At 36.7% G+C, this 12459-nt stretch overlaps 2 protein-coding genes across 12 annotated transcripts in view; one reads left to right on the plus strand and one right to left on the minus strand.

The window, feature by feature from the left end:
• TBCE (tubulin folding cofactor E) overlaps positions 1-2675 on the plus strand; it is a 104722-nt gene extending 102047 nt beyond the window's left edge. For 6 of the 8 annotated variants that reach the window (XM_077168399.1, XM_077168398.1, XM_077168401.1 and 3 more), the window contains one exon: positions 2067-2473. In XM_077168399.1, coding sequence (XP_077024514.1) covers positions 2067-2323 — 257 coding nt within the window. In that variant the 3' untranslated portion in view covers positions 2324-2473. Of the gene's footprint in view, positions 1-2066 lie in introns of all 8 variants that reach the window. The other 2 variants (XM_077168395.1, XM_077168394.1) reach the window with 2 other exon arrangements.
• A 358-nt stretch (positions 2676-3033) lies between these two features.
• The window catches only part of B3GALNT2 (beta-1,3-N-acetylgalactosaminyltransferase 2), a 77421-nt gene continuing 67995 nt past the window's right edge, over positions 3034-12459 (minus strand). For 2 of the 4 annotated variants that reach the window (XM_077168404.1, XM_077168402.1), the window contains 5 exons: positions 10400-10583; positions 7951-8076; positions 6417-6576; positions 5793-5849; positions 3034-3898 (listed from right to left, as the gene is read on the minus strand). In XM_077168404.1, coding sequence (XP_077024519.1) covers positions 3764-3898; positions 5793-5849; positions 6417-6576; positions 7951-8076; positions 10400-10583 — 662 coding nt within the window. In that variant the 3' untranslated portion in view covers positions 3034-3763. Of the gene's footprint in view, positions 3899-5792; positions 5850-6416; positions 6577-7950; positions 8077-10399; positions 10584-12459 lie in introns of those variants that run through there. The other 2 variants (XM_077168403.1, XR_013179180.1) reach the window with 2 other exon arrangements.

A 12459-nucleotide genomic window follows, 5' to 3' on the forward strand; every position in this document is an offset into this window, starting at 1 on the left:
CCACATTGTACATCTCACAGATGTCCCACTTCTTTAGAGATTCAGTTACCCATTTTTGGAAACATCCATGGCATACTTAGTTGTTTTATGCTCTGATTTTTATTATCTTTAGCAGATATCAGAATCATCCATAAAAATTACATGTAATAATTACTACTTTAGCTATTCAGAATCTGAGCCCTATACTTTCTATAAAAATTCAGCAGTAAATCATCAGATTACAAGGATTCTTGCTATGCCACATGCTATAAATGCCTAACTGCTAAAATAAATATCCTTTAAAAAGAAGATAGAGAAATGTAAAATACTACAGCACCATTTTTTCTTCTCTATTGCTCAGCACATTAGCATAAGTTAAATAATAATACCCAGAGCTGGCATGAGAAATTGATACAACCTTTTTATAATGTCATGTGATAACTGTTATACTAACCCTCTCACCGAACATTCTATCTTGTAGCACTTGTAATGGTAAAAATAAAAACAGCTAAATGTTTACCAGTGAGGGAATGGTGAAGAAATTCTGGTAGAAGAGAATGAAGTAGATCTACATAGGGTTAGATTATCCAAAACTAGTTGCCACTAGTGGCATGCAGCAATTTAAATTTATTAAAATGAAATAAAAATTCAGTTCACTCATACTGCCATATGTCAGGTGCTCAATAGCCACTTACTTGTGGCTGCTGTAGAGGAACTGGCATGAAAAGAAGTACCATCATATAATAAATAAGTGCAAGTTGTAGGCGCCAGTGTGTATTATGAAACTCATGTATGTCAACATGGCAACAAACGTGGAAAGTATACCCATTATTAAACTTTCAGCATCGTTGGTGATGGGGCAGTAAAAAAAAAAAAAAGACAATTTTTCAACTATCTCCATATTTTCTGAATGTTAAATTAAATTTAAATTATATTTAACTTCTATAGTAGAAATTATAATGGTTTTTAGATTACACACTAATAGCCACTTTTTTTCTCTAGACATATTGCACAAAGGCTACTTTCTTACTAGAATTGTTTTATGACCAAATTTTTTGTTTTGGCATGAATTAGGAATTTGTCATTTCCCATTGGTGGGTGTGCAGAGCACCACTAACCACAGGCCAAACAGTGAAAACACCCAGTCTGCCAAAATCTTTTGAAAGGTAGAGATGATCTAGCATGCATATACATATAAGAGAGCAAATTGTGTTAAAGTCATAAATATTGGTGTCTGCATTTAATATATAAACAGAAGGCCAGTTTTTATTCTAAAATAAAGATAATATTTATTATCACAAGTTGCATAAAAACACAGACAGCTTTTACAAAAATGGTTTTTGATAGAAAAATATTTGTCTGAATACACTGATATTTGTAGGAACACCACACTATTGCTGTACCTCCAGCTAAAGCGTCAAAGAAACTATATTTCTCCTAATCAAAATATCCAGTATTTACCACAGTCCATCTTTGGAAAGAACTTCATTGTGTTTTCTGAACAAACCAAAGCATTTACTCATTTAAGCTACATTCCCATGCCTGGTGGGCACTTTCACATGTTAGTGTAACACAAGCACACATTATAAATATAGGATGGTAGAACTGGAAGGAACTTCATAGATTTTAGTCTGCTCCCTCATTTTACAGATGAGGAAATTAAGGCCGGAATCCTACTCCAGTGCTCTGTTCTCTCAGTAATTCTTAAATAATCACAAAGGTTTATAAAGAAAAGTTAAAGATTTCACTCACATATATTTCTCTGTGCTGAGAATATTATTTCTGGTTTATTCAGATTAAGAAATATTAAACACCACTGAAATGGTATGAGAACTCACTGTGTCAAAGGGCACTTAGGTCAAAACAGTGGCTCTATTTCCCAGAGCTTATGTAAAAACTCAAGTAAGTGGTGTGAAACCAATGATTTTTGTGGACTGCCTAATAATTGGTGGGCCTTTCCCTAATTATTTACTTGGGGTAAAATAAAAACTTTAAACTGACAGATAAAGCTTTGTGTTCTTGTTGTGAGCCAATTTCACAGGTAATTATCATTTGAGAGAATCAGTGGGTTTTCTTTTTTCTGATAGACTCCATGACAATTCAAAAGGTGAAGGGATTGCTATCACGTCTTCTAAAAGTTCCTGTGTCAGAACTTCTGTTGTCCTACGAAAGTACCAAAGTAAGTTGCCAACCAAAACACAAAGTCAAGATTAGTTTTCCACAGTATGACATGCTGTTAAAGAATATGCAATATTGTTTGATCACTAAGCTTAGACAGTACATTTTTTTTTTACTTTTGACTTATCTTAAAAAGAGTAATCTGCTCTTTGGGGAATATATATAAAATGCTTTGTGAGATCTGTCTTAATCACCTCCCCAGACCTTTTTTCTAATTTTAGATGCCAGGAAGAGAAATTGAACTAGAAAACAACCAACAGTCATTACAGTTCTATTCTGTGGAAAATGGAGATTGTCTATTGGTGCGATGGTAACAGCCAACTAATAAAATTCAGAGACCAGATTGCTTATCAGGACTGGCATTCACTGGAGATAAAGAATTTATTGGAACAGTTCTACTGTCAAGAGAGTGAAACTTGCCCTAAGTATAGAAAAGATTGTATTTTTCATTGGCCACAGTCCATTTCTAGGCTTGTATATAATAATAGTAGTAATAAAGGCTTTGTACCTACTAATGATTTTCTGCTTTTATTTCATATTTATTTCTGGTTTATTACTACATTTTATTGCATGAAAATTTAAATATTAACTAGCTAACCTAATATAATCTGAACAGTTAATTTTGCAATAAGTCTAAGTTTTAATGGAATCCTCTATTGATGCTATTTTTAACAGGTTATTAAAATGATTTGGTTGGTCATTTTGAGGGAGGCACATTCTCTTGTATTTATAACATATGCCTTTGTATCTCTTCTCACTTGTACTTTTTAGGGTACTTAAAATTAATCACATGCTTTTCTCTACACTTAACTCTACCTTTGATTGAAATTCACTTACAGTAGGTAAAAATTAGGCAATGATACGAAGAAAACAAAATTAATTTTTTCATATGTCAGCTATTTAGGAAAAACCTGAGAGGTATTTGCTTTTACTCATTTTCACAAAATTTAGCCATTTAGTACTCCTATAAAAAACTGTGATGGCAAAGACGACTTGATTAATAGTACACTTAAATGAATTTCTTTAAAACAAAGTCCAGAAATGAGTACACTGGTTCCCCTTTTCATTCAGAGATCCACAAAATCTGAAATTATTTTCAGAAATCTCAAAACTTTGGTATAACTGACTGCTGTTCACATAATCACAGTGATTTCTGTGGATTCTTTTTTGTCCCTTAAATACTCTAATTATGCTATACAGAGCTCTTCTACTCTGGTTGAAATTCAAACTCACAGTCACAATTCAAGATTTCTGAAATAGGCCACGTTTTAACTGTAAATGATAGGCAGTGATGAATCACTAACTAGAAATGATACATGAGAATTCAGAAATATTTTTTCTTTTATAAACAATTTGGTATTTTTCAAATCAGCCTATAATATATATCTAAAAAAATTTCTTATGCTTCAGTCTCAGTTGAGTTTTAAAAAGGAAAATTTGTGCAAACAGTAAGAGATACCCCATTGGGTACAGGTGAAAGTGTGAGTCCAGAACTACCCTGAAGGACCCGAGTATCCACTGTCAGACCAAGGGCCTTCCTCAGACTCACACTCAGATTAGTCACAGCCTTACTGTGATCTTCAAACACTGCTAATCAAAATCCTTGTTATCCTGCTTCACATTTACAAGGATCACCACACAATTCCTTCAGTTTCCATAGTTCTGTTAGTTCCTGTGGAGAATACTGAGGGGAAGACAACATTCCAGTTTCACAAGTCTTCTCACACAGCCAGAGACTGTCCTGTTGAAAAACCAAACCAGACCTGATTTGAGAGCTGTGAAACTGTTTTAAAAGAGAGAAACAATGCACATAAGGCAATTTATATATTCTGGTGAAGCTGAAATTATTTGAAAGACAGCTCCAATTAGATAGTCAAGGTATGTGTGGGACCACGCATGGGGTTTGTGGAGTGATACCTCATGATTCTGGGAAAGTACCACGTCCAGAGATCATGCGGTATGGAATACAAAAACAATGTAGTGTGTATGGTTTAGGAGTTAGCAAATGAAATTCTATAAACAGAAAATCTGGAAACCACAAATAGAGAGTTTCATGTTTGCTATTAGAGAAAAGATGGCTAAATATAGCAGTATTAATACTAGCTACTGTTCTAATGGAATGCTTACAATGTTCTGGGGACTGTACCAAGTGTCTTATAAATAATATCTCCTTTAATTCTCACAATAATCCTTGAGAGATTATTTACCTTGTACAAATGAGAAACTGAAACTGTGAGCAGAAGGGATTAAAATGGCTACCTGTAAGACCTAAACCCAAGTTCTTAACTGGTAGACTGGTTAAGATTTCTGTTAACCAGCAATGTAGCAGAATACATATACAAAAAAACCCTTTCAATTACAAAAAACAGAAGTTCTGGATAAAATTAAAACTTTCTAAAGCAAGGCTGAACTGGTGGTAAAGAAAAAGGAAAAGCAGAGTAGGAGAAAATACGGGAGTTAGCATGTATCTTAAAGTCATCTGCTGATGCTTGGGTTTTGAAAGGCCATGCCTGGGCTGAGCCGGTAGGATGACAGAGCACATGCCCACAGAAAACTGGGACCACTGAAAGGTGGTTTCCTTAGTGGGTATGTAAGGAAATAAAACTTTCTGTAGAGAACGAGACTTGTCTGTCTCAGTTTTGACCCTATATGGAATAGAAAAGGAGTCTTTCCTGAGCATCTGTAACCACAGTCTGCATGCACTTATACTGTGAAGGTATTCACATACTTAGGGAGTCCCCAAAGTCCCAAGCCAGAAATTTAAAGCATTCATAGGTAGTAATGCTTTTAGGTGCATGGCAGAAACAAATGTAAATCTTCTATGTAGTAAGCATGTTCCAAGGAACATAAGCGCACAAAAAAAAAAGTCTCAACACATCAGGAAACAAACTATTCCATGAGCAATAGTCACCAGAAAAAACCAACTATGAATCATAACTGCAAAGATTGCAGATGTTAGAATTTATCATTTACAGAAAATAATTCTATTCAATTTTAAATAAGTAAAAGGTGGAACTGACCAAGTAGATATAGGTTTATTTATTATTCACCTTTAAACTGAGGGTACAGTACTTTGGGGTCCCAGCTCTATGCGGGGTTACTACTGGACAGGTCCCACGTTTTATCTTCTGTCCTCTAACCTTCTATGGCCAAAGCAAAAGCAGATTTCAACAGAAATCTCTGAGGTAAAAGCCAGCTTGCCTTCCTCTCAGGGTTCCTACTTTCCATTTTTGGTCTCTGCAGATTTCTTTCTTTTTTTAACCAGTACTTTACTTGTATTAGTCATCACTGTCGTTCAGGGTTCTTAGACTGCCATAGTGCCAAAAACTAAGTCATCTGATTCTTTTATTATGTTTTTACAACTGCAAAGAATTTTTTATCAAATGGATAAAATCCTATTTAGTCTTAATGGGTGGAGGAACTTCCATTCCAAACATTTCCTTTTGGTTTAAACTCTTAGAAATACTGCATGGAAAATAACCTGGGAACATTACTGTGAATTAAATCAAGAACACAGTGATGATGCTAGATAATCTTCAAGTCACTGTTTCTGTCCAAGGTTTGACATATATAGAAACATTACTTCCTCAACTCTTAAGAACCCTGAGGTCGGTGGACCTAAGAGACTTGCTTACCTGGTATCTTTTAGGTCCTATTGCTGCCATCCAAATGCCCATGCTTACATCTTCACCCTATATATGCCCCATAAAGTTTAAATGCAAAAGTGTAAATGCTATTTCATCTGTAAAGACAATGCCACATCCACTGCCATGATAAATAATCTTTACCTCTTTCCTGGTAATTATTCTAATATGAAGTGCCAAACATGGATTAAAATTGACACAGAAGGTAAAAGCTAATGGTTGCTAACATGAAACACTCAGAGCACAACGAAATGAGTAGACTACACATGACAATGAGAAGTCAGCGTCCTCTTCTCATGTACCTTCAAATTCCAGCGTTATGTATGAAAGATAGAGTAGATCTAAGCATTAGGCAGAGTTGTCTATTTACACTATAACCAGAATCAGTTAAGCACTTCCTTTATATTCTTCTCATGAATGTACATCTTTAGATTCCTTCAAGGACTGTACTTTGTAATTACAGGCTCAAACATTAATAGGTTCAAGAAAGATTTAGGAGTAGAATTTAGAGAGAAGATTGGAGGAAAGTATGAATGTGTCCCTAACTGATACAATATTGGCCTGAATTAAACCTGATTTGATGAATGTACACTTAGGTAAGAAGTCTTTAATTACCTGATAGGTCTTTAGTCTCTCTGAGTTACTTGCCAGCCAGTGGACGATGTCTCTGGAGATAACATAACCCGACCCACACGCAAAGGCAGGGTAAGCAGGACTGGGGTACTCTAACTCTTGCCACTTTCCAGTTCGGTCAACTGCCCAATTCAATCTGAAACTGAGATGGGAAATAATTTGGCTTTTTTGCATTGGTCTGACACATACACTATTACCAGTTAACTTGACTTCTTTATTACCACTACAAAGAAGTAAGTTATTTGCTTGTGGAAGCAAGGAAGAAAGAATGAGAAAGTATTTTTTAATCTAAGGCAAGGAATTATTTATTCAGTGAGTGCTTTATATAAAACACTGGTATATATTAAATTCTCTCAAAGATGCATTTGTGGAGCTCCTGAAAAGAAAGTATCAGAACATCACACACTGTACATCTACCAAGAAAAAAAAAATATTGTTCTATATTACATTCCTGAAGAAGCACGTGGAATGATTTCAGAGATATGTCACAGATTTACTTTGGCCTTCTTGACCAAAAGGGTAAAGAGAAAAATGAGACAAATAACATTTCAGTGACTGAGAAATTTCAAAGTGTTGAGAGGCTATCCTGGAGGTTATTTTTATGCATTATATAGATATCCCTTTTTAGTTTATGGTGTACTGGAGTGGCTGGAGGGAAGTACTTGTGTTTAGCAGCTTTTTTCTTGAAGATGATTGCATAAAGATACAGCTTTTACAGTATCACTATGTGATTATGAAAACCTTGTGTCTGATTCTCCTTTTATCTACGGTATGGACAGATAAGTAAAAAATATGGATAAAAATTAAGTAATGGGACACAAAGGTTAGAATAAGTAGGTAAATGGAAACACTAGTGGTCAATGAGGGAGGGGTAAGGTGTATGGTATGAGTTTTTCCTTTTTATTTCTCTTTCTGGAGTGATGCAAATGTTCTAAAAGACGATCATGGTGATAAATACACAACTGTGTGATGATATTGTAAGTCATTGTACACCATGTATAGAACCTATGTGTGAAGATTTCTCAATAAAAACAACAACAAAAACATATAGCATCTTCTATTTTGAGGTCCACTTATTTGTAGGGATTGAGGATAAAAGCCACATCATTTTCCCTCCTTTGGTACATTAGCCCATGTTTTTTTTGTTGTTGTTAATTTTTTAAAGAAGCCTTTGCTGTAACAGTATGATATGTGCCAATCACCATGCTATGTCCTTTTCTTTTCTTTTTTTTTTTAACGTAGGCAGGCACCAGAAACCAAACCCGGGTCTCCGGCAGGGCAGGCAAGAGAGAACTCTGCCACTGAGCCACTGTGCCCACAACCCATGGTTTTTTGCTAAAAAAATTTTTTTTCTCTAATTTCAAAGTAATAAAATACCCAACCCAGGAGACTAATAGAGAAATCTCATACCTCAGCCACATTTTCCTTGTGAAAAATGACTTGCAATATTTCATTCTAAATTAATTACATTTAAAGACATCCATGAAAATCAATGAGCTAAAAATGTGTGACTTACTTGCCCCACCAAAGATTAGACCCATCTAAATTTTTACGGGCAATGCTATTAAATACAGCTTCTAAGTCTATGTAACAGTCGTCATCTGTCTTTAGCAACAAATCGAAGTTGGTTGTTTCCACAGTCCTGTTGGCAAAAGAGGTATACAAAAAAAATCAGTGTGACCACATAGGGAACAAAGTAACACCAAGGCAATTACATCATTAATATTTTAATTAAAAATTGCACCTGTGCTACCTTTATACTTTTTCTGTCTCTTATTCCTCAAGTGCTGAGTCATTTGCCTTTAGCAGGTCACTGCTGCTAGTGACCACAATACTCACTTGTAACTGCCAGGTGGCCTTACACAGAAAAGTAGTGAGCTGATTTTAAAAGGGTTTCCCAGAAAAGAAAAGAACAGTGAAAAAAATTCTGGTTAAAGTGGAATCGATGATGAAACATACTTCTTAATTCAAGTCAGTCAGGCAAATGCAGTAAACACTTGAGCCTGGTCAAGTTGTTCTTAACAGCAAAGGCCTAGCAAAATGGGACAGGCGTAGTTGGCCCCTCGCACAGGACAGCTATACAACAAGTGGGCCTATGCTACTAATGTTCAACTCAGGATATCGCATGGTGTGGGATAATTGAATTTTAACACCGAAACACACTTCCTCTTGGAAACAGTTTGTATCATCAAGTGACCTTCTGGAAGACACAGGAGTGGGGCTTCATTTATCTAGAAATCAAAAAAGGAAAACATGGACAACAAGAGACAAAACTGACTCCATTCCACATTGACAATCCTTACACAACTTTGTTTAAAAACCCAGAGTTCTGTTAGGGAATTAGCCAGATGATGGAAATCTGAACAAAGTTTCATTTCATCGAGGAATGGTAAAATTATGAAAAATGGGCCCACGGAATAGCATAATGTTTCTGAAGTGTATTTCAATAGTATGAGGCATATATATTTGTTGGCTAGTTAGAAATAAACTTTTGTGACAAAGGACATTTAGCTCACTGACAAATCAATTCAACAAAGAAGAATGAAGAATGAAATTTTCATTTCAGTGTGGAGGGTAGATGGGTGGAACAGGGCCTGGGAAATGGAGTCCTGAAGCAGATTTAGGGTATTGCATTAGTAATCCAGGTGGAGAAGATGAGAGTCTGAAGCACACAAGGGCAGTCAAGACTGAGGAGAGGCTAAGATTTCAGAGATATGAAAGGAGTAAAAGATAAAATTTAAATTAAACTGAAAGTAAATCAGAACTAACTGAATTTCTACAACTGGGAAGTATTTTCCTACAGAAATTAGTTCCTGAGATGCCATTTCCTGGAACCTGCATTCCCACTCACTTCTTTATACCCTTGCCTTGCCAGCACCTATGCCAGGAACCCCTACGGTGGCCTTGAGCTAAGCTCTTTTACTGTAACAGTTTAAACTTACTCTTGGAGTTCTAGACACACCCAAACTGCCAACCTGCATTTACATCTGCCTCCCACCCACAGGATCCCTACAAAATTATATCAACTTGCCCCAACTTTGAAATGTTACCTTCCAGAGACTGATTAGAACACCTACCCCTTAGGAATTATATCCATAAAGTACTTGATAACGTCCTACTCTGTCCAAGGCAACAGAGAAAAAAAAAGAAAGAGATCTTGAGGCTCACCAAGTAACTGGAGCTCACTGATAAGTTTTCAAGAAAAAAGTCAAAGAAACAAACACTTTTATAGGATTAGCCTAAACAGAGATGCAGTAAAAGTTTTTAGTAAAAGGCTTTTAGTTCTGCCGTCAGGACCAGGGGATTCAACAGCAAATTCTGAGGCCTTAGAACAACAAACAACAAAAATATAAAAGTGGTAATTTTATTAAGGCAGGAATGAATTATAACTAAGATCCAAGAAATACTGGAGGGTCTTGGAAGCCATATATATGCTCTAAGGGTTGGTGAATCTCAGGGAGCCACCCCACATACAAGAGCTTTGGAATTAGGGCAAGAAGCTTTTAAATGGGTGGAGCAGAGAGTGGAAATATAATGTGGGTGTTCAGTTGAACAGAACTCAAATCAGTAACTTGGGTGTGAGTGAACTTGAAGGGAGGATTTGGTGGTGGGTAAGAATACAACTGAAAGTGGGGCCTTTTCCAAATTCCCTGGTTTTCATCTAAGGCTGACCTGAGACAACTATGGCAAGTAGCAAATACTCAGAGTGAATCAAGTTTTACCTTGTGTTGTTTTTTATGTCATGTATCTGCTAATCTAAATAATAAAGTGGCAGCGTTTTTAGATCAGCCCTCAAAAAGAACCAGAACACAAAAGATCACATCCCAGGTGCTCAGGGATCTGAGGATCTGTGTCTGTGTGTGTGTGTGTGTGTGTGTGTGTGTTCTAAGACTCAGCGTTTTGAAGTTTTTAGATCATAAGAAAAATAAAACAAGTTCAAGCTACCCAACATTTTTACAACCTACCATCTATAGAAGTTCAGTAGTTTTGTAGGAACATTTCGGTAAGTGTCAACAACATCCACAAAAACAATATCATCATAGGTGCTGCTTTCCTTCTTCAGTAAGGCATCTTCCTTGTGGAGGTTACTTATATGATCAATAAGTCTTCGAGGGCGAGAATGAAGGTTTTTTAAGAGAGTATCACCTTCTATAAAGGAAAAATTGAGGAGTTGGAGAAAAATGCTATTGCCAACTTAAGACCCAGAACTTCTAACATTCCATACACTAAACCTCTTTTTCCAAGGCCACCTAATAGAAACACAGCTGTTAGAAACTGTGAAGTAGGGAGACGGGATCTGTGATAAACTGCTGGTAGGAGGGTGAATGTGGTGAATATACACACTCTGGAGAGCAATGTGGCAGTATGTAGTTTAAGATGTGCATACACATGGCTCAGTAAGTCTACTCCAAGGTATCTTCCTAGAGAAATTATTTTCCATGTTTGCAAAGATATTACTACAGCATTGTTTGTCACAGAAGAAAAATGGAGCCAACCTAAATGCCCACAGATGAGAATAGCTAAACTGTTATAATCACACAGGAAATGAAACAGTTTAAAAATGTCAGTAAGTGGAGTATGGGGGGAGGGATATGGGATTCTTTGCGGAAGAAAAGGAAATATCTTCATACAGATTGTGGTGGCAGAGGCATAGCTAATTAATTATACCAGGAGCTATTGATTTTTTACTTAGGTTGGATCGCATGATGCATGAATAAAACTGCTTAAGAATGAACAGAGAGATGATACAAATGCTAGAGAAAATGTGGACAAAGAGATGTTGGTAGGGTCGCTGCAAGGTCCAGCTCCTCCACAAGGCAGTGTGGTGGTTCCGCAGGAGGCTAGGGATGGTGTTGCCATATTATCCCGCAGCCCTACTGGTAGGTATATACTTGGAGGAACTGATAGTGGGTACATGAACGGACATTTGCACACTGGAGTTCATGGCAACAGTGTTCGCGATTTAAAATGGATGGAAGTGGCCTAGAGTACAACTGAGGGAAGGAAGAGAGAACTGCGGTGTATACACACAACAGACTACTGAGCAGTTGTGAGAAGAATGAAGTTGCGAGGCATGCATCTAGGTGAATGAACTTTAAGGACAGTATTTTGAATGAAATGTCAGAAACAAAAGGACAAATATTTTCATGCCTCATTCAGATGGACTAACTATAATACACAAACTGGGAGAACTGAAGTTGACAGCATGGGTTATCAGGCTGGGGTCTGTGTAAAGGGTCCTAGATTGTAGGCTCTTACAGCAGTCACATCTATTCAGGAGTTATAACTGTTATTTCCAAATTCCGAGATACTGAGCTATTTGTGTATAAGCTGGTCATTCCCTGGAACTTTGGGTATTTGTGTGACACCTGAGACTCTGAGTTAGAGCACTGAAGCTATGAAAGTCAGCATTACCCCACACAGCAAATGTTAAAATAGTTGGAAAAATGATCAGACTTTGACTAGAGATATGAATGAAGCTGATCAGAATAGAACTAAGGTAAATCAGAATACAGAGTAAAGGATGAGATGGTCCATATCACACTTCAACTTCTGTGTGAGACCAAAGGGAGACATGTTTATTTGGTGCAAAATTTACACTTTGGGTAGTGCACTATCTAATTTAATTTAAATGGTCAGTTAATTTGAACTCCATAATTACATGGAATTTTGAATAGAGCCTGAGATCTTGTTTGTTTGTACAGGAAAGTGAGATGACCCAATATATCCCAGAATAATTTGGGCAGAAAATAAAGAAGTATTTGCAAAGTTCCCTTGGGGGACTGGGGAGAAAGGAGGAAATATTCAACTTTCCAATCTGGGGAATCCCTGATATTCTCGCAAGCAGTGGGGGCAACCAATTCAATAGGCTGAGCCCTTGATTTTGGAGTTTGCCCCTATGAAACTTATTCCTGCAAAGGAGAAGTGACGCCTGCTTATGATTATACATAAAACTCACTCCCAGAGAACCTCTCTTTGCTTAGATGCTGGCTCTCTCTAAGCCAACTTGGCAAGTAAACTCAAC

This window comes from Tamandua tetradactyla, chromosome 7 (genome assembly GCF_023851605.1).
Source record: "Tamandua tetradactyla isolate mTamTet1 chromosome 7, mTamTet1.pri, whole genome shotgun sequence".
Taxonomy (NCBI): domain Eukaryota; kingdom Metazoa; phylum Chordata; class Mammalia; order Pilosa; family Myrmecophagidae; genus Tamandua; species Tamandua tetradactyla.